Source organism: Haliotis cracherodii, unplaced genomic scaffold (genome assembly GCF_022045235.1).
Source record: "Haliotis cracherodii isolate W230 unplaced genomic scaffold, xgHalCrac1.p SCAF_14, whole genome shotgun sequence".
NCBI lineage: Eukaryota > Metazoa > Mollusca > Gastropoda > Lepetellida > Haliotidae > Haliotis > Haliotis cracherodii.
Genome location: NW_027266269.1, coordinates 4,009,328 through 4,030,298, shown reverse-complemented (window position 1 = coordinate 4,030,298; position 20,971 = coordinate 4,009,328). Strand labels below are relative to the sequence as shown.

General features: G+C 45.1%; 1 protein-coding gene across 1 annotated transcript in view; it reads right to left on the bottom strand.

The window, feature by feature from the left end:
- Positions 1-20,971, bottom strand: part of LOC139460973 (talin-1-like) — a 161,210-nt gene that overhangs the window by 59,512 nt on the left and 80,727 nt on the right. The window contains exons 6-28 of the mRNA XM_071242435.1: positions 20,436-20,585; positions 19,435-19,577; positions 18,706-18,833; positions 18,375-18,438; positions 17,471-17,575; positions 16,608-16,697; positions 15,835-15,900; positions 15,155-15,256; positions 14,237-14,313; positions 13,394-13,574; positions 9,855-9,995; positions 9,140-9,300; positions 8,806-8,953; positions 7,878-7,982; positions 6,742-6,909; positions 5,087-5,302; positions 4,536-4,649; positions 3,865-3,996; positions 2,922-3,050; positions 2,653-2,766; positions 2,117-2,230; positions 1,523-1,657; positions 264-392 (exon numbers count right to left, since the gene is read on the bottom strand). Coding sequence (XP_071098536.1) covers positions 264-392; positions 1,523-1,657; positions 2,117-2,230; positions 2,653-2,766; positions 2,922-3,050; positions 3,865-3,996; positions 4,536-4,649; positions 5,087-5,302; positions 6,742-6,909; positions 7,878-7,982; positions 8,806-8,953; positions 9,140-9,300; positions 9,855-9,995; positions 13,394-13,574; positions 14,237-14,313; positions 15,155-15,256; positions 15,835-15,900; positions 16,608-16,697; positions 17,471-17,575; positions 18,375-18,438; positions 18,706-18,833; positions 19,435-19,577; positions 20,436-20,585 — 2,912 coding nt within the window. The remainder of the gene's footprint in view (positions 1-263; positions 393-1,522; positions 1,658-2,116; positions 2,231-2,652; positions 2,767-2,921; positions 3,051-3,864; positions 3,997-4,535; positions 4,650-5,086; positions 5,303-6,741; positions 6,910-7,877; positions 7,983-8,805; positions 8,954-9,139; positions 9,301-9,854; positions 9,996-13,393; positions 13,575-14,236; positions 14,314-15,154; positions 15,257-15,834; positions 15,901-16,607; positions 16,698-17,470; positions 17,576-18,374; positions 18,439-18,705; positions 18,834-19,434; positions 19,578-20,435; positions 20,586-20,971) is intronic.

The following is a 20,971-nucleotide window of genomic DNA, read 5'->3' as shown; positions in this document are numbered from 1 at the left end:
ACTGCGCTAGCACACACAGGATGATGTGATGTCCCTCTTCACAGATAATAATCAATTGTGTGGGAAATTATCTTTTTTTCACTTCATGACCCAAAATATCTGTACATATAATATTCCTATGTCGAACTTTTTTATGGCACTTTGCCCATTACTGCTACATGGACATAATTTAATAAACATTTTCTCTTCAGGAAACAATCAGTTAACACAGACTCAGCATGCAGGAATGAAGCTGCAGTTGTCCACTACTAGCGATGACGTACCGTCTCTCCAGGCAGGGGGACGAGGCGTCCTTCGTTTGTTGCCTTCTTGATCTCGTCCAGCTGGTAGTTGAGTCCATGCACCTGGTCCAGGGCGGACTCCACCTCCAGTGTGCCGCACGCCTCCTGGGCCTACACAACACACAACGGAGGGATCACATGCTGAATAAAGTCGGACTAAACTAACGCTAAAAGCTTGCTTGTATACTGTGGAGTGAGTGAGTGAGTGAGTGAGTGAGTGAGTGAGTGTGGTTTTATGCCGCTTTTAGCAATATCCCAGCAATACTACAGTGAGGGACACCAGAAACATTGTATCAATGTCGGGATTCGAACCCGGCTCTTCGGCGTGACGAGCCAACTCTTTAACCACTAGGCTAACCGACCGCTCCGTATACTGAGGAAGGAGAATGAGGATGGTTTTATGCCACTTTCAGCAACATTCCCAGCAATATCCGTGGGCGTGACACCAGACAGGGATCACATACTGGGTGTAGGATGTCAACAGTGAGTGTGTTGTGTCGCATTACAGATGTCAGTTTAACTGTTGACCCGTTGGCCCGTGGCCAGTTAAAATTACAAAGGGCTTGCTGAAAAGTCTAGGAGATGGCCCCTCTGGCTTGCCAACATTTCACCCCATATCCGTGTATGTTTAATTTTTGTAATTTGGACATCTCGGTAAAATGACAACCGGACGCCATTTTGTAATGTTGTGCACAACAACATCTTTATTTGCTCATAAATTACTATTCATATTCCAGGTTTGTCATGAAGGCCTACCATGGAAGGGTTACACAAAGAAGTCAGACATTTCCATCATCCAATCCCCACCTTAAACTTAAGACAAGCTACTAGGAGGCTATTCTGACCCAGAAGCTCCAGTCTCTTGACACATGGACCCAGTTCAGGTAATGTTTTGTATTCCCAGTGTGATAGAGGGCACTATCAAAGACGACCGTAACTTTTGGACAATGGACACACTTGAACAATGAGTTGTTGAGTTTAAAAGTCAGTTTTGTCATGTCTGGGTAATGTGGGACAAAACCTAAAGATTTTTGTTTTGTTTGTCTGTTGTTTATGCCGCAGTCAGCAATAGTCCAGCCCTATAACAGCGGCTGTACTTTCATTGATCCTGGGCCAAATAAACCACTGGCAAATATGCATTATGTTCTACAACGACACTGTGAGGTACGACGCAGTCAATCAACAAAGTCACCGACTCTGACCAACTCGGAGTCAATACCCAAGGAATCTGTGAGACTGACCTTCGATGAGGCTGTCCGAAGTTCTGCGAGTGCTGATGTCATGGCCTTGACGCTGTTGTGGAGGTTGAGGACTGCAGCCTGGTCCGTCACTGTTGGAGCGGCGGCGTTGGCGGCAGCCACCATCCTGCTGGCCGGCTTCAAGAACATATAATACATATACTTATGTTTCAGTGTTGAAGTTGTTAAATGCATAGCACATAGAACTAGGAACTGATATGTGTGTGTGTATGACGTGTGTGTGCATGTGTGACGTGTGTGTGACATGTGTGAGTGTGACATGCATGTGACATGCATGTGACATGCATGTGATGTGTATGTGTGTGCATGTGAGTAACGTGTGACGTGTGTGTGACGTGTATGACGTGTGTGACATGTGTGTATGTATGTGACTTGTATGACGTGTATGACGTGTATGACATGTGTGAGGTGTATGACATGTGTGAGGTGTATGCCTTGTGTGACGTGTATGACATGTGTGACGTGTATGACATGTGTGACGTGTATGACATGTATGACATGTGTGACGTGTTTGACGTGTATGACGTGTGTGCATGTGTGTGCATGTGTGACGTGTATGACGTGTGTGTGACATACCTGTATGAAGTCCTGGCTGGCGTTGATGAGAGATAGCTGCGCGGTGGCGCTGTCCTGACTGCGCTGGGAGGCCCGGATCGCGTGTACCAGGGGAGGTATCTCCTCATTCACAGCCTACAACACACACAGTTCTAGGTCAGTGACCACTGATACAGCCAATAAGAGTCTGCTGCTAATGTATAGATCATAAAATTGGATTCAGCAGACTTGCAATTGAACAGAACTTGTTCTTCTCTACAATTTGAATGAGAGACTTTTGTTTAACAAACTGCCTTCAACTGCTTTGAACAGTACCATTTTGGTGAAACCTACAAGCATGGGTAAGGTGTTGACAAATGTAGAATACAGGATTGAAAGCCAAGATCATAGGTTCCTGGCAACATGAAGGGAGATAACTCTGCACAGCAAATTGTGGTGCTTTAGACGACTGGGACACCCGTATGAGTCTGAGACATAAGATGAGACAGACTTTGATTGAAAACCGCCCACTGAGCCACTACAACCCCAGGCACCAGTACAGTGTCCCTGTCACCCACCTCACACTGCTGTCTGAGCTGGGCCTCCGTGGTGGCGTTACGGTTCGTCTTGTTGGCGAGGGAGGAGGAGTTGATCAGCTGGGTGGCGGCAGCAGCAGCATGGTTGGCGGCGTTCTGGAACACAACAAACATGGTAAACTCTTAGGGATTTATCTTGGAATTACAGGTACCTGTAGACGGAAAATTGCTTCTGTGACAAATGATGCAGTTCTTTTAAGTGAATATTTTCATGTAATGTAATGACAATAATTATCTAAGCAGTCGCTTACTTCCAGCCTGTTGATCAGTTTCCTCTTCAGCTGGTTGCTGGCAGCGGCGTTGGTGGCGGAGCGCAACTCCTCTGCCGCGGACCGGAGAATCTGCTGCTGGTCGGAGTCATTGGGGTTGGAGGCACAGCCCTGACAATGAAGAACAAGGGAGTGAATGTCTAACTCTGCTCGCAGCAAGATTCTGGCCATATCCCGTCACAGAGTTCTACCTAACAGTCCAATGTCACAGAGTTCTACCTAACAGTCAACGTCACAGAGTTCTACCTAACAGTCCAATGTCACAGAGTTCTACCTAACAGTCCAACGTCACAGAGTTCTACCTAACAGTCCAACGTCACAGAGTTCTACCTAACAGTCCAACGTCACAGAGTTCTACCTAACAGTCCAGTTTAGTCCAACAACCAGGTACCTCCAACAGCCTATTCTAACCCGGTCCAAATGAAGTCAATGAATAGTCAGACACTAAAGCTTCACAATGGTCTCTGATATTACTTAAAATCCATAAAGACAAAATCTATTTGAGCTATTCCTTATTACGTCACATCCTTGATTGAGAAGGCTAAGAAAATATTAGCCCAAAATTAATTCTGATTTTTCTCAATTCAACCTATTTCACTCCCAATCAGTTCCATGTCATCACTATGTCGTCACTATGTCATCTCTGTGTCATCTCTATGTCGTCTCTATGTCATCTCTATGTCATCTCTATGTCGTCTCTATGTCATCTTTATATCGTCACTATGTCGTCTCTATGTCATCTTTATATCGTCACTATGTCGTCTCTATATCGTCACTATGTCGTCTCTACATCATCTCTACGGCGTCTCTACGTCATCTCTACGTCATCTCTACGTCATCTCTACGTCGTCTCTACGTCGTCTCTACGTCATCTCTACAACATCGCTCCTACTGTTGTGACCCTGAACACACTGAGAGTCCTCACCTTGGCCGCCTCCACCAGTTTGGCTGTAGCATCAGCAAGTTGTTTGGCTGCTGCTAGGAGACGCTTCTGTACGTCGGAGTCGGTGTTGGTCTCAGCCTGGTTCCTGATGGCACTGACCAGCTGGGACGTTGCCTGCAACACAACATAGGGTCCTGACTTCCATCTAATCAGACAGACCACATGCTCTTACAGTTTGTTTATTTGTTTGTTGCTTAATGCTACAGTCAGCAATATTCCAGTGACATGATGCTTGTTTGTTTGATTGTTTGTTGTTCAATGCCGCACTCAGCAATATTTCAGCCATATGATGGCGGACTGCTTATAATAAGAGTCTGGACCATACAATCCAGTGATTGATATCATGAGCATCGATCCAGGTAATTGGAATACAATGACATGCATCAACCAAGTCAGTGAGTCTGACCACCCGAACCCGTTAGTCGCCTCTCACCACAAGCATAGTTGTCTTTAACGGCAAGCATGGGTTGCTGAAGACCTATTCTACCCCGGATCTTTGCAGATATCAGGCGATAAGTCTGGACCACAAGGTTTTGGAAAATGAAACAGCAGACCACCCACAAACAGACACAAATAGAGGTTCCAACTGTGGTTACCCATGTGAGGAGCTGAGGCTAGGATGAGCTACTCTACTTGTCACAATCTGGACTCACCTGGGCAAGGTGTCTGGCCTGCTTGACCATCTCATGGGCGTCGCCCACACTGCTGAACAAGTTGTCTGTGACGGTGATGATCTGGTCCACTGCCTCCTCATGCTGCTCACTGGCCTGCAATCATCATCATCATCATCATCATCATCATCATCATCAACTCACAGACATATCAACTGAAAAAGTCACGCCCTATGGTTTTTACATTGAACAGCTATCAGTTCCGGGAATGTCTTGTATTCTAAAAGATGACTTTATTTAGCTCTTTGACATTTGATACACTTGAAAAGTGAGATAGTGAGCTTTTATTGGTTTTGTATGTTTGTTGCTTAACGCCTACAATATATTCAAGCTATGGGACAGCATTCTGAAAACATCAAATCTGGATCGGACATTTCAGTGATTGACATCATGAGCATCGATCAACATAATTGGGATATGATGACATGCATTAACCAAGTCAGCGAGCCTGACCACTCAAATGGCTTGGTGAACACCAATTCTAACCCTGGTCTTCAAGGGACATTTCACAGAACGATTGACGATGTACTGACCCTGACAGGCACAGCGGCCTTCTTGATATGTTGCAGGAGGTCGTTGAGGGCCTTGGTGACGGCCGTGGCGGCGCCGCCCAGATCCTGCAGCAGGTGGTCGTCCTTACATGCAGACTGTGCTGCCTCAACGATGCCCTCCACAGACTTGGCGACGAGCTTGGCGGCCTCGATCAGCTGTTCCTGGCAGGCTGGGTTCCCGATGGTGGGCGCCACAACCTGAGGGTAGGTGACATGGGGGTTTAACTTCACCGTCAACATTATGGCACTTATGTAGCGACATGGAACATGGATGCAGAGATGGTGAAATATCTAAATTAACAGGAAATAACAAGAACAAACTTTTAATGTCTTTTGGTAGGAAGGGGCCGGGTATCGAACCACCGGCCTTCTTCTCTCTGGGCAGATGCTCTATCTACTAGACCACGGTGGCAGTCCCCTGATGGGACTTGAGTGTTGAGTGTTGAGTGTTGAGTGATGTGAGATGTGAGATGTGAGATGTGAGATATGAGATGAGATGAGATGTGAGATGAGATGAGATGACATGAGATGAGATGTGAGATGTGAGATGAGAGTTGAGTGATGTGAGATAAGAGTTGAGTGATGTGAGATGAGATGAGTTGAGAGATGTGAGATGTCAGATGAGAGTTGAGTGATGTGAGATGAGAGTTGAGTGATGTCAGATGAGAGTTGAGTGATGTGAGATGAGAGATGTGAGATGAGAGTTGAGTGATGTGAGATGAGAGTTGAGAGTTGTGAGATGAGAGTTGAGTGATGTGAGATGAGAGTTGAGTGATGTGAGATGAGAGTTGAGTGATGTGAGATGAGAGATGTGAGATGTGAGATAAGTGATGTGAGATGTGAGATGAGAGATGAGAGATGAGAGTTGAGTGATGTGAGATGAGAGATGTGAGATGTGAGATAAGTGATGTGAGATGTGAGATGAGAGTTGAGTGATGTGAGATGAGAGTTGAGTGATGTGAGATGAGATGAGTTGAGAGATGTGAGATGTCAGATGAGAGTTGAGTGATGTGAGATGAGAGTTGAGTGATGTGAGATGAGAGTTGAGTGATGTGAGATGAGAGTTGAGTGATGTGAGATGAGATGAGTTGAGAGATGTGTGATGAGAGTTGAGTGATGTGAGATGAGAGTTGAGTGATGTGAGATGAGAGTTGAGTGATGTGAGATGAGAGTTGAGTGATGTGAGATGAGAGTTGAGTGATGTGAGATGAGAGATGTGAGATGAGAGATGTGAGATGAGAGATGAGAGTTGAGTGATGTGAGATGAGAGATGTGAGATGAGAGTTGAGTGATGTGAGATGAGAGTTGAGAGTTGTGAGATGAGAGTTGAGTGATGTGAGATGAGAGTTGAGTGATGTGAGATGAGAGATGAGAGATGAGAGTTGAGTGATGTGAGATGAGAGATGATAGTTGAGAGATGTGAGATGTGAGATGAGAGTTGAGTGATGTGAGATGTGAGATGAGAGTTGTGAGATGAGAGATGAGAGTTGAGTGATGTGAGATGTGAGATAAGTGATGTGAGATGTGAGATGAGAGTTGAGTGATGTGAGATGAGAGTTGAGTGATGTGAGATGAGAGTTGAGTGATGTGAGATGAGAGTTGAGTGATGTGAGATGAGAGTTGAGTGATGTAGTTACCTTGGTGCAGGCCACCAGCTGGGACGTGGCGAGGGCGCACTGCGTGGCGGAGCTGATGACCCTGTTCTGCAGACCCTGGTCCTCCGTCTTGGAGGCCACGTTCTTCGCCTTCAGCACCAGCGCCGCCGTGGCATTAGCCACAGCCTTGGCCAGTGACAGGAGCGTGTCCTGCAACCACAAACACAGACTTTGTCTGACAACAAGCCTTAGGATAAAAATGAACAGTTTGTATAAAAGTAAACCCTAAACACAACTGATCATCTGATCAAGGAGTCCTCATTATCACAGGATGGTAGCCCACTTAGTAGTAGGATTTGGCTTCAATCTTCTGGCCGGGACACCAAAACAAGATCATATGAAGTTTGTTTCATCATTTAGTTTCTGTTTTAGCTAAAAGTAGACTTCATACCAGTTGAAAACAACACCCTGTTCGTAGCTCATAATGTAAGGCTAAATAAAACAATGACCGACAGTGTCTAGGAAGTTCAATCCTGCTGATTATTTTTAAGATTAAATTGGCACACTATTTGGATGAATTAAGGAATAAAAACAGTTGGCTTTTTTGTTTTCAGTTTCAAATTCTTAACACAACAAACAATTTGGCAGCTTTGTCACAGTAATCCCAGCTTTTGGGGGATGATTAATACAGACGAGTTATTGGCTGAGTAAAAATATGGTAGAGAAACACACAAGGCTAATGATTTCAAACATACAATGTCATGCTAAAAATAAGAGTAAGACATATTTTCCTTAACACAGTGCAGGAATACAATGCCTGAAACTGACCAACATTCTTAAGCCAAAATAAAAAAAGATTTTATTCTGACTTTGCAAAATGCAGTCCATACAATTCATCATCACTCGAATCAACAAGCACTATTTATGATCCTGTGAACCGATGACCTCCTGCAGGGCTGTACTTGGTCTGTCCTACAGACCCTGATACAAATATATATCAAATAAAGCCCAGGCAAGTCTATAATGTTTGGCAAGTCTAGATTACTGCAGTATCATCTGAAAATGAAGAGAGTCACTGGGCTCCCTTTTATTATATTCTTATATAGATAACTGACAACTGTTTTTTCTGTACGATATTTTCATTTCAGAGACTAGATGTTAGTCTAGGCTGTACTGACCTGGAAGACTTTGTCCAGGTCCTCAGTGGTCTCGCCGACCTCGTCCATGACCTCCTGGCTGGCCTCCCCGATCTTGCTGGCAGCTGCTAGCAGGTTCTGGCGTGGCTGCAACACACAGACACCGGTTAGCCTCAGACGAGATGGTCGATATCATCATACATGCAGCCAGTGTACTCTAGGCCAGGATCATAATGCTTTATCTGTTCGTCTGTTGCTTAACGGGGGCACGGGTGGCCCAGTTGTCTAAGGCGCCGTGATTTGCTGCGCAGAGTTGCGTCCCTTGGGCACACCAGAAACCTATGATTGTGGGTTCGAATCCCGGTTCGCCCCAATTATGTTTCTAGGTTTGTCAGCACCATACCCGTGCTCGTGGGTTTCACCAAAGTGGTAAACGTCTGAGACCTGCATCACACGGGCTTTCCTCCAACATTAAGCTGACACGCCGATAAAACTTGAGTCAACGTCAGAGTATGCATGTCCAGATCGATTGAGACGTGTATCTAAATACAATTTGTCCAGGGCTACAGTCAAACTATTCCCAATCAGACATTTTGTATCTCTGGAGACCAACAGGGGGTACCCGGGTAGGGTCGGGTAATCTTTTGGTGGGTACCCGGGGAGTAAATTTGGACTCGTCCCACCCCTACCAGAATCCCCAAGTTCCCAATTTAGTCACCTCTTCAGAGCCTACAAGTGGAGGGAATGCAACACTTAAATGTGTTGTGAGTGAGTGAGTATGAATTTACGCCACTTTTAGCAATATTCCAGCAATATTCCAGCAATATCACGGCAGGGGACGCCAGAAATGGGCTTCACACATTCTACCCATGTAAGGAATGGAACCCGCGTCTGCGGCGTGACGAGCGAACGCTTTAACCACCTGACCACCCGATATGTATTGTGAAGAAATATATCCTGGTATGTTCACCTCCACATTGGCGGGCGTTGCAGCGTTGAGGAGGTCGGAGAAGGCGCCGGCGAGGCGTCGTGCAGCGTCCAGCAGTTTGTCATTGTTCTCTTCCTGTAGGGCAGCCACCATCTTCACATCCCGGCTGAACTGACCCAGGTTGGACGAACTGGAGACATGGAGAGAAGTTCCTCATTATCACAGTAGTCACAGGGGAGATGATAAACAGAAATGAGTTAGATACCAGATACCTTCCGCCATATTGGTAAGGAAAGTACACAAGCTCCTATATAGTAACAGTTATAAAGTTTTTTAGTAGCTATTTATAGCCTTAGTGAAGGAAGAATGTGCTCACATTTGATGGACGGCTGAGCCGACAGCGTTGTAGTCGATCTCGTCCTCCTTGCCGGAGGTGAGCGTGACGAGCTGTGCCGTGGCGGCGTTCATGGCGGACAGCTGGGAGCCCACCTTCTGTCTGTTGAGGTCCAGCTGGTTCTCACGCCACTTCTTGGAGGCCTGGCAACAACAAGAGCATCATCATCACACCGGTACATCTAATGAAAGGACTCAAGACTTTCTTCTGTTCATATATCAGGCACTTTACATTGAACAACACTCCCCATATCTATTGAATATAAACAAACCAAACATTGCACAATTTCACGGTGATACTAGTTTCTTAGAAACCAATCTTAGGAAAAGATAAAGCTGCTATCTAAAGTTGATTCACTTGCCTAAGGAGACACCATGCAACATCGATAGAAGCTAACAGTTTTAGACCACCCGTCAAAAAATGATAATACATAGCCAAACCCTTAAACAGGGCAAAATTTCTACTAGAGGTTATGATGCCTCAACTTTTGGGCAGTTTGGCAAGGACTATAGCACTAGTGTCAATTTCTAACCTATGTGCTTCAATATGGGGCAGGACGAAGCCTTAAAGACTCTGTCGAGTCAAACTGCGGAATAGGGTCACCATCCAACTAGTCCTTGCGACCAATGTTGTAAACTTCATCTGATCAGTGCCCTGTCCAAGGGACCATGTTCCATCACAATGTTGCTGTACTTACCGCGTCTGATCCGAGCTTGGGGACCTGTGCCCTCTGTTGTAGATCTGTCCTGGCCATGTTGACGGAGGACAGTCCCTCCTCGATGGTGGTCAACAGGGCCTTCTGGGACTGGTTGAGGCCGTGCTGCTGGGCGTTCTGACCCTACAGTGGACAGCACTGGTCAGTACACACAGGCTACACAATGTGGGTTAACTGGAGTAAATTCTGTGTGTACTCGATAGTCATACAAGTTAGTGTAGATAAGTGTCATCCATTACTGCATAGTATCTGATAATGGAACAGCTGACATTGATGTAAGTCACAAAAACAGTTTTTGAATGAAACAAAATGAAGCAAAATAAAACAAAGTCTACCGCCACAAAAAAGGTTCAACAGAACTTATGATGCTATTTTCTACTTTTTCTTACATTTAGTTTAAATACTGAAACAAATGATTTTCACTAAGAAAATACTGACATATCAAACAGGAACTGAAGACAGCAAGTAGCAACGTGAACGTAACGAGACGCTACACCATCAGTACATACACAGACACTGACAGGTACTCGCAACACACATGCCGACCGAAGTCAACGCCATGCACAAATATCACTGCTACTTCTTGCTTCAATATAATCCACACAACACACTTTCAGACATTCTCAACTCTAATGTAATACACTCTAGTGGGCAGTTCAACAACATGCTGCAAGGTCCATGAGCACAAAGTGATCGTAGCTACGACTAATGTAATATGTGAGTTACGTCGTAGAACTAAGACTGCTTTGTGCACATGGTCCATGTGCAGGAACAGACATACAGTTGCTACTCAGCCCCACCTGCACAAAGTGATCATAGCTGAGATAACTGCATAGGAATAATATTGTCAAGCTATGATTGCTTTGTGCACATGGTCCATGTGCACGAACAGACATACAGTTGCTACCTGGCACCGACTGCACAAAGTGATCATAGCTGAGATAACTGCATGGGAATAATATTGTCAAGCTATGATTGCTTTGTGCACATGGTCCATGTGCACGAACAGACATACAGTTGCTACCTGGCACCGACTGCACAAAGTGATCATAGCTGAGATAACTGCATGGGAATAATAATGTTAAGCTATGATTGCTTTGTGCACATGGTCCATGAGCAGGAACAGACATACAGTTGTTAGACAGCATTCATAACAGGTCAAACATTCAGTAGGGAGGTACCATGACATACCAAGGGTACCAAACCAAGGGTACCAAACCAAGGGTACCTAACGAGGGTATCAACGAGGGTATCAAAGAGGGTACCAGAAATCTATGAAATATTTATCTGCAGCTGTTTCGGCCAGCCTCAGGATCACAAGGACATAAAAGAAGAGTAGGTTACCACGAGAATGTCTGCCAGGGATCAACTAAAGACCGAGTATTACACTTAGGTTCATGGTATGTCTTAACAATTCCTAATTCTTGAACAGTGTCAGTGAATGCTGTTATAGTCTGCTATCAGCAATATTCCAGCTATGTGACAGCAGTCGGTAAATAATGAAGTCTGGGCTAGACGATCCAGTGATTGTTATCATGAGCATCAATCCACAAGTCTGGGCATGATACACAATCGACCAAGTCACCAAGACAAATACCATCTGGTCACTTTCAACCAGTAGCTTTGGCCACTGGAGACCATTTAGTCACTTTCTACAACTAACTAAGGCTACCGGCGACATATTCTAACCCTGTTTTATTGAGTACTAAATAGAGAAAGCGACATCTTGCCTCTTGACACAAGAGATTTTTCAGTTAGGAAAAGAGAAAAAAATGATGACTCGTTCACTTCTTGCTACCACTAACTCCAAGCCCCATTATATGTTCTGGGTGGGTCATCTGCCCCAAATCACAGCAAGGCCCACTTGCACAAAGTGATTGTAGCGCTACATCCACTATAACTCCTATACTACATAGGCTTACAATGGTCCTAGCATTGTGATCCCTTTGTGAAGGTGGGCCCTGTCGTAGTCCATCATCTAACTACAAAGCTGTCATATATTGTCTGCATCCATGCAGGTTACACACACCACAGGCGTACTGCTAGAATATACACGTCTACTATTGCCATGGTTACCAGACATGGTTCTAGAGGCTGCTGGAAGCACAAGCTAGACAGAGTTCTCCCCCCTACCATAGACAGAGATATATATATGTGTGAAAGCTAATGTCCTGCATCACAACAGAGTTTGCAGGAGCCAGGGTCAACAACCCTGAAATCTTCTAGGGCAACTTGAGCCCATTTCTAGAGCACTTTTAACCCCCTTTCTTGGCAACTTGAGCCCATTTTTAGGGCAACTATTTAACACACTTCTTGGCAACTTGAACCCATTTCTAGGGCAACTATTTAACCCCTTCTTAGCAGCTTGAACCCATTTCTAAGGCAACTTTTTAACCCCTTTCTTGAAAACTTGAGCCCATTTCTAGGGCAACTTTTCAACCCCCTTTTTGGCAACTTGAGCCCATTTTTAGGGCAACTATTTAACACACTTCTTGGCAACTTGAACCCACTTCTAGGGCAACTATTTAACCCCTTCTTAGCAACTTGAACCCATTTCTAAGGCAACTTTTTAACCCCCTTTTTGGCAACTTGAGCCCATTTTTAGGGCAACTATTTAACCCCTTCTTAGCAACTTGAACCCATTTCTAAGGCAACTGGAAACTTGAGCCCATTTCAAGGGCAACTTTTAACCCATTTTTGGACAACTTGAACCCATTTCTGGAGCAGCCAGTTTTACGTATAACTTCTGACATAATAAACTGTACTGTATTATATTCTACTGTTGTAGCGTAGTACATACTTATCTGAGTCCATCACATCTTTCCTGCTCTAATACAACATGAAGCTAGTCATCACAATACAAGAAGTGATTCACAAAAAAATAAAATAGAAGAAAAGAAGAAGATTACTTGACGTACTTGAGAATCTTTTCAATACATTTTCTCACTTAAATGTTTACAAGAAATGTTGGAAATCTTTCCTGAAGATCTAGATCAACAGTCACTGATGTATCAATATGCATATATATCATTAGTAGGTAGTACACAAGACTCAGGTCATCCTCAAAGATGCAGTTGTGTTTTGATGAGTTACAGATGAGGATTTTTTGAGAAACTTAAGATTCTGTAAACCAATTTGCAAACCAATTCGTAAAATATGCTGTGAGAGTTTCTGAACTGAATGACAACCTGAGTCTTGGAGCAAGTGTTTAACCCTCTGAGTTGGCATCTGATTGAGGTAACATTAACACACATATCCCTGATGTAACAGAAGCTATACCAAATGCACAGCAACTGTGAGAAACAGTCCGATTCAAAACTATATTTCATTCAATCATAATCCAAATTTCATCTACTAATACAAAGTTTAAAATCCACTGAGAGGGTTAAAATGAGCAACAGATGCCTACTGTTCAGTATATGCACAGTAAGGGCCGAGAGAGAAACGCCTCCAGCCCCTACCATGTATACGTGACACTAGGCCCGGCCGCTCTGGTTACACACATTCCCGGGACTACTAACATGAGGGGCGGCGTGTCCAGCGTGCGCGAGGTTTGTCACGTGTGTGGACTGCACCTGCTGCATGCTGCCCATCCCGAACATGGACTCCCCCTGCCCCCCGTCGCGCAGCACCGCGGGGATCGCCACCGACCCGGACTGGGGGTGGGACACGTTGGAGGACTGGTGCTGGATGATGGTCGCCCTGCAACGTAGGAACACAGTTTAGTTGGTTCGTTGTTGTTTAACGCCGCACTCAGCAATATTCAAGCTATTTGACGGCTGTCTGTAACTAATCGAGTCTGGACCAGACAATCCAGTGATTGATATCATGAGCATCGATCCACGCAATTGAGAGACGATGGCATGCATCAACCAAGTCAGCGAGTCTGACCACCTGATCCCATTTGTTGTCTCTTACGACGAGCAGTGTCGCCTTTTATGGCAAGCATGGGTTGCAGACGACCTATTCTATCCCGGATCTTCACGGTCGTACAGTAGGTGTGGTGTAGGCAAGGAGTACAGTGGTGTAGGTGTGGTGTACAGGTATTGTGTATGTTTGGTCTATACATGGTGTAGACATGGTAAGTGTATAGTGTAGGCATGGTCTGTAAGTGTGGTATAAGCGTGGTGTAGGTGTGGGTGTGGTATCGGCATGGTGTGGGCTTGGTGTAGGTGTGGGCGTGGTATCGGCATGGTATGGGCGTGGTATCGGCGTGGTGTAGATGAGGGTGTTGTGTAGGCATGGTGTAGATGTGGGCGTGGTGTGGGCATGTTATCGGTGTGGTGTGGGCATGATATCGGCATGGCGTGGGCATGGTATGGGTGTGGTGTGGGTGTGGTGTAGGTGTAGACTCTGTGACTCACTTGGCCGGCAGTACGTTGTCCTCCATCATCATGGAGTTTTCATCTCCATCCAGACCGAGATGGTCCTTTGCCTTTTTCTGAAAACAAAAACAGTTATCGTGACTGATGCCGATTTATAGTGCTTGCTAACTGAGATACCATGCCGCAGTTTAACATGAATACCCCACTCAGACACAGTATACTGACTCCGTGCCGACCTGTCCTTGACTTAATGTCAAGCGCAAGACAGGGTAACAACAAGTACCATCTTTTGGTATGACGCGACCAGGGATCGAACACCGGACCTTACGCTCTCCGGGCGGACGCTCTACCACGGAGGCGGTTCCTGTTAAGGAGCTGTATGATGTAGAATACTACAGATCCGATCACATTTAGCAATCTTGAGGACATAAAACATAGGAGGAAGTGGGAAACAGCAAGTCAGGAAATAGTATTTTACAAATAATCAATTCATAACCTGACATTCTTGTATAAACACATACATATTGTTTCTTTATTTACATGACCTACATGATCTTACAGATATTTAAACACACATCATTCCACTTTGAGGCAAATCACAACAGCCCTAGTTGAGTGAGTGAGTTGGTTCAACAACGCTTCAAACAGTATTTCAGTCCTATCATGGCGTGTCAGCTAAATGTGGGAGAAAGCCTGAAGTGATGTAGGTCTCTGACTTTACGACTCTGTTGAAAGCCACAAGTACAGGCATTGTGCATCCCTAGTTGAGTGAGTGAGTGAGTGAGTGAGTGAGTGAGTGAGTTTAACAACGTCTTGAACATTATTTCAGTCCCAAAACGGCATGTCAGCTTAATGTGGGAGAAAGCCTGAAGTGATGCAGGTCTCTGACTTTACGACTCTGTTGAAAGCCACAAGCACAGGCATGGTGCATCCCTAGTTGCTGTGAGACTGACTTACCTTCCTGAGGATGATGTCGATGTAGCCAGCGATGAGCTGTGAGATCTGCTCCCCCTCCGTCGTCTGCACGGAGTAGTACGTGTCTGAGTAGTCTCCGAAGTCCTGCATGATACAACACAAACAACTTCAACATTGACTGTTGTGTTTCTAGGTACAGAGGCTACTGGGACAACAGTATTGTGATTATTGTTGGTGTGAAGAAACAAAATAATTAGTAACAATATCTCCAAACTGAAGATTCAAATAATATCAATACTATCATTTTTAGAAAAATCTAAAAGAAATGTTAACCAATATTCTACCATGAATTTGGAATTTACTCGATTGTGATTGGTCAATCAGAAGCTATTAAATCACAATAAACCCCCTCTGATTGAAACAGGTGGTTTGGCGGCCACATCACAGCGGAAGCTAATATTCATAGAATAGTACTATTTTCGGTCATTGTCGGTAGGCATATTTAAATTATTATATCTACAATTACAGGTTACAGAATGCACAGATGCGGTTACTACAATATTCAAAGGATGTGTGGCAATACATTTCGGTTTGTTTAATCCTGACATGGCTATGATACTGGCGGCTTAAAACACTAACAAAAGGCCAATGTCTCTGGAAGATTTATCTGCCCCTCCAAGGCTATACGGCATGCTGTAACAGCAAGCACATGTTGTACTGACCAGGGTGAAGCTGTTGGGGGAGGCTGCCCATCTCCTCACGGTGGTCAGAGGCCAGGTCTTCATGATCTGAAACACAGTGGGAGAAGCGGGTAGGGATAGTGGACACACAGCGGGCCCGGCCCCTCGGCCCCAGGTCTACCAGACATCAGGACATCCTACACAGGACTACTTCATGACAGGATTCAGAGAAAGTATACACACTTGCAACAAGCTTGACGATCTCTGGTGCAGTGTGCTGAGTATTTATTGACTGTGATGTTTGTTTGTCTCTCTGTTTGTTGTTTTTTCTTTGACCCAGCACTTGGCAATAATCCAGCAGAATGACATCAGACTGTAAATAATCTTGTCAAACCACACCACCTATGATACTATGAACAACCAAGTCACAGAGCCGGACCACTGAGTCCATTTAGTCGAATGGTAATACAAGGGTGCTGGAGACCAATTCGAACCCATCCGGTCTACCTCTATTGTCTACCCCGCCTGTCTACCTCTATTGTCTACCTCACCTGTCTACCCCACCTGTCTACCTCTATTGTCTACCCCACCTGTCAACCCCTACTGTCAACCCCACCTGTCAACCCCACCTGTCAACCCCACCTGTCTACCCCTCCTGTCTACCCCACCTGTCTGCCCCTCCTGTCAACCCCACCTGTCTACCCCACCTGTCTACCCCGCCTGTCTACCTATATTGTCTACCTCACCTGTCTACCCCACCTGTCAACCCCACCTGTCTACCTCTCCTGTCTACCCCTACTGTCAGACACACCCACCTCCTTGGTCTTCTCGTCCACCCGCACCACGCTGTCCTTGGTGATGCCCAGCAGCCTCGGTACCAGCTTGTTCTTCCCCCTCATCTTCTCCTGCAACATCACCAACATCATCATTAACACCAACATCACCAACAACACCATTGACACCATGTGACGTTAGTATTTGTTTGTTGTTTAACGCTGGTCTGTTAATACTCGAATGTTGTGTTACGCCAGTCTGTAGTTCTCCAGCCATGTGAGCATGGCAGTGTGATGTACCCGCACACTCCATGTCCCAGGTTCCAGTTAGGTTGCATGAACTATCTATGTAATTTCATGTGTCACCTAAATGTGGGAAGAAAGCCTGAGGAATGCAGGTCTCAGATGTTTACCACTTTGGTGAAACCCACAAGCACGGGATTGATGTTGTGAAACACAAAATAATGTTCGAGACAAATGTGGGATTCTATCCCATGATCACATTTTCCGGCACACCAAAGTGACACATCTCCCCACCGTATATTCTGGCGCCTTAGATGACTGACCGACCATGTCCTCATGATGAAACCGTTACATCTGCATCAGTAACGTCATCCCGCGCTACATCCACTACTGTTGTTTGCAGGGTTAGAAACTAACATTCTTCGTCCACAAGTCCTTATAATGATAACATATAGCAAAACCCTTAAAAATGGCAAATTTCTACTAGTCCTTAGGATACCTTTACCATTGGGCAGTTTGACAAGGACTACAGGACTAGTGCCAATTTCTAACGCTGTTGCTTGGTGATCAGACAAAAAGTCAACAGTAATTGATATCACGTTAATAAAGATTCTTTAAAAGCCAAATAGACTAAAGACTAATCACTTTCATGTCACACTGACCTTGACAAGGAAGAAGGTGATACCGTAGGTCTTGAGGGAGCGACACAAGTGGGTGTACTTGACCTTGGACTCGATCTCCGACATGCTGGCCCACTTCTTGTGTTCCTGAAACAGCACCAGTCAAGTGAGAAACCAGATAGGACATCTCATGGGGAATGCTCACAGCTACATTGAGAAGTGGATCTACATCCTTGTAACATGACACATAGCCTCTTGGATGTCTGTCTACAGTCTCACATGAGTGCAAGTGTTTGAAATTAAAGGGGAGCCTGGGGTTCATGATGTCTTCCCCTATGGTATTTGAATCTAGGGAGGCTCTAAATCTTTAACTATCACACAGACTTACTGGACCTGTCAGAGGCCAACAATCGGCCCCAAGTCTGAAGCATATGTCAATAACAATTCACAAACTAGAACCAAACATTTGCCAAATCCTGTTATGGTTGGTTGGTTGGTTGGTTCTTTTACGCCGCACTCAGCAATATTCCAGCTATATGACGGCGGTCTGTAAATAATCGAGTCTGGACCAGACAATCCAGTGATTGACATCATGAGCATTGATCTTCGCAATTTGGATCGATGACATGCATCAACCAAGTCAGCGAGCATGATCACCCGATCCTGTTAGTCGCCTTTTACGACAAGCATAGTTGCCTTTAACGACAAGCATGGGTTGCTGAAGACCTATTCTACCCTGGATCTTCACAGGTTCCTGTTATGGAGGAGGCTTATATTTCACTGATAACAGGACCAATAGACAAGAAGAGGCTTCAATGACTAATTTGACTTTGCATACACCAGAATTTAAAAAAAATAATAAATAAGGGATTGTGTTGAAATAAGTCAGTGCTTCTCCCTGATCTGTATCTAGTAGTGTTGGTGGGATGTCTGCTTGGTTACTTACAATGTAAATCTTCTTTTCAACTCCTTTGATTTTCATGTATTCTTTTGGCAGGAATTCTTTCAAGCTGGAACAAGATGTGGCATGTAGAGATAGTGTCACAGTTACAGTGACAAAAGCAAAGCAATCAGTTCCATCAGTCCATCAGAGTTAAAGAGTCGGGAGGATATTTTAGCACATTGGTAGGAGGTATGTATGCATGTTGGTTGTATAGCGCTACACTGCAATATTCCAGCTATATGACAGCTGTCTGTAGATTGTCCAGTCTGGATCTGACAATACGGAGATCGATATTGTGAGTAAAGAGTTACAGTAAAGGGAGATAACTACTCACTCGAGGAAGCCCGGTCTGTGTTTGGAGTCGACGTGGTCCCCGAACTGTATCTGACATTGCAAGCCTGCAAACTGTATAGCTTCTTCCTGACTCACGGGGTGGGTGCCGTTCAGCAGGGCGTCACGGGACTGGGGAGACAACACCATCACAGTCAGGAACATCGTCTACCGCACTTGTCTACATGCACACTATACATTTACAGGACAGCTAGACCCACAGCATCCAGCTTTCCTCTAGGCTCTATCCACTTGACCACGGAGGTAGTATCTGGGCAGAGGCTCTATCCACAAGACCACGAAGGTAGTCTCTGGGCAGAGGCTATATCCACTAGACCACGAAGGTAGTCTCTGGGCAGAGGCTCTATCCACAAGACCACAAAGGTAGTCTCTGGGCAGAGGCTCTATCCACTAGACCACGAAGGTAGTCTCTGGGCAGAGGCTCTATCCACAAGACCACAAAGGTAGTCTCTGGGCAGAGGCTCTATCCACTAGACCACAAAGGTAGTCTCTGGGCAGAGGCTCTATCCACTAGACCACGAAGGTAGTCTCTGGGCAGAGGCTCTATCCACTAGACCACAGAGGTGGTCTCACATACAAACGAGAACAGCATGTCTGCCATTGAATACTGCCTAAGAAACCATCTCTTTAAGAGTCTAGTATAACATAGCATAATAGCTTAGATGATTGACGACAGCGATCTCCCTACACAGGTGTGGAACTAGAAGCTCACCTGGACATAGAGGAGGTTAAGTTGGACGGGGTCACGGGCGTCGACGTTCTGATCAGAGAAGAAGAACTTCCTCCTCAGCAGCAGTATCTCGTTTGGGTCGATGCCCTGCTCCCTCAGTGTCTTACTGTGGTCTAGCCAGTTCACTGGAACAGAACGAAGCAGTCAGTACACACTTGGATACAACAGTGAAATACTACCCAGATATAACACAAGCACATAACAGTCCATGTACCGGTACCACTTGGACATAACACTGATTATAGCCCTCAAATGCCAGTTGTTAATAAGGACTACCATTATTGGATATTTACTTGTCCTTAGGTCTGGCTATCGATGTAGATCATACAGTTCGATAATTGCCTACTAAACATTGATCAATTATCAATAAATATCGGAAAAGTCCAGTTTAGCAAATATGCAAGAAAATCCAGAAAGAAATCAACATATTTCATGCCACATGTGAGATACAAAAATTGCTTTAAATCTTCGACAATTGACATGAGTGACAATGACAAGTCTGTTTCTGTAAATCTAAACTCTTTTCATCACAATAGTTGATGTAAGTTCTTATCCATGACAATTTCATATTGACAATCATTAATATTTCTTCCCATGGACGATAATTCTGATTATCGATCCTTATAGCCAGGCATACTTGTCCTCAGCACAACTTAGTGGTGTAGAGTGAATTCTTAATTAACTATGAAAGTCAAGGGGTCCTTGTCATAGCCCTAGTGTTAACAGCCCCAGATTTAGGAGACCCTAGATACTAGAGGGACAGACCTCAAGGAACACAGGACCCACTTAATGTTGAACACTGTTACTGATAGATCAGTTTAACATCGTAATGTGGGCTGAAGCCTTCCTTCTGATGCTATTCATTGAACGGACTATTGTGAATTTGGAAGGGTGTACACGCTAGAAGGAACTACAGTTGAGGTTGGCCTCTCCTGTTCCATGCAGGACACCCTCCATCATGATACTCCATCATGCAGACTTACTTTCATCATCGGTGTGGAGCTTCTTCTTCATCTCCTCCAGTTTCTTCTGGTCCTTAGCGATGGACTTGTCTCTCTTCAGCGTCAGCGTCTTCTCCTTCTCGTCGTCAGGCAGGTCCCGCACCAGGGAGTACTCCTCGTGGTTGGTGATACCTGCCACAGTGAGTGAGTGAGTGAGTGAGTGAGTGAGTCGGTGAGTGAGTGAGTGAGTGAGTGAGTGAGTGAGTGAGTGAGTGGTCTAAGTGAATGAGTGATTGGTCCAAGTGTGTGAGTGAGTGAGTGAGCCAGTGAGTGAGTGAGTGAGCCAGTGAGTGAGTGAGTGAGTGAGTGAGTGAGCCAGTGAGTGAGTGAGTGAGCGAGCCAGTGAGTGAGTGAGTGAGCCAGTGAGTGAGTGAGTGAGTGAGTGAGCCAGTGAGTGAGTGAGTGAGTGAGTGAGTGAGCCAGTGAGTGAGTGAGTGAGTGAGTGAGTGAGTGAGTGAGCCAGTGAGTGAGTGAGTGAGTGAGTGAGTGAGCGAGCCAGTGAGTGAGTGAGTGAGTGA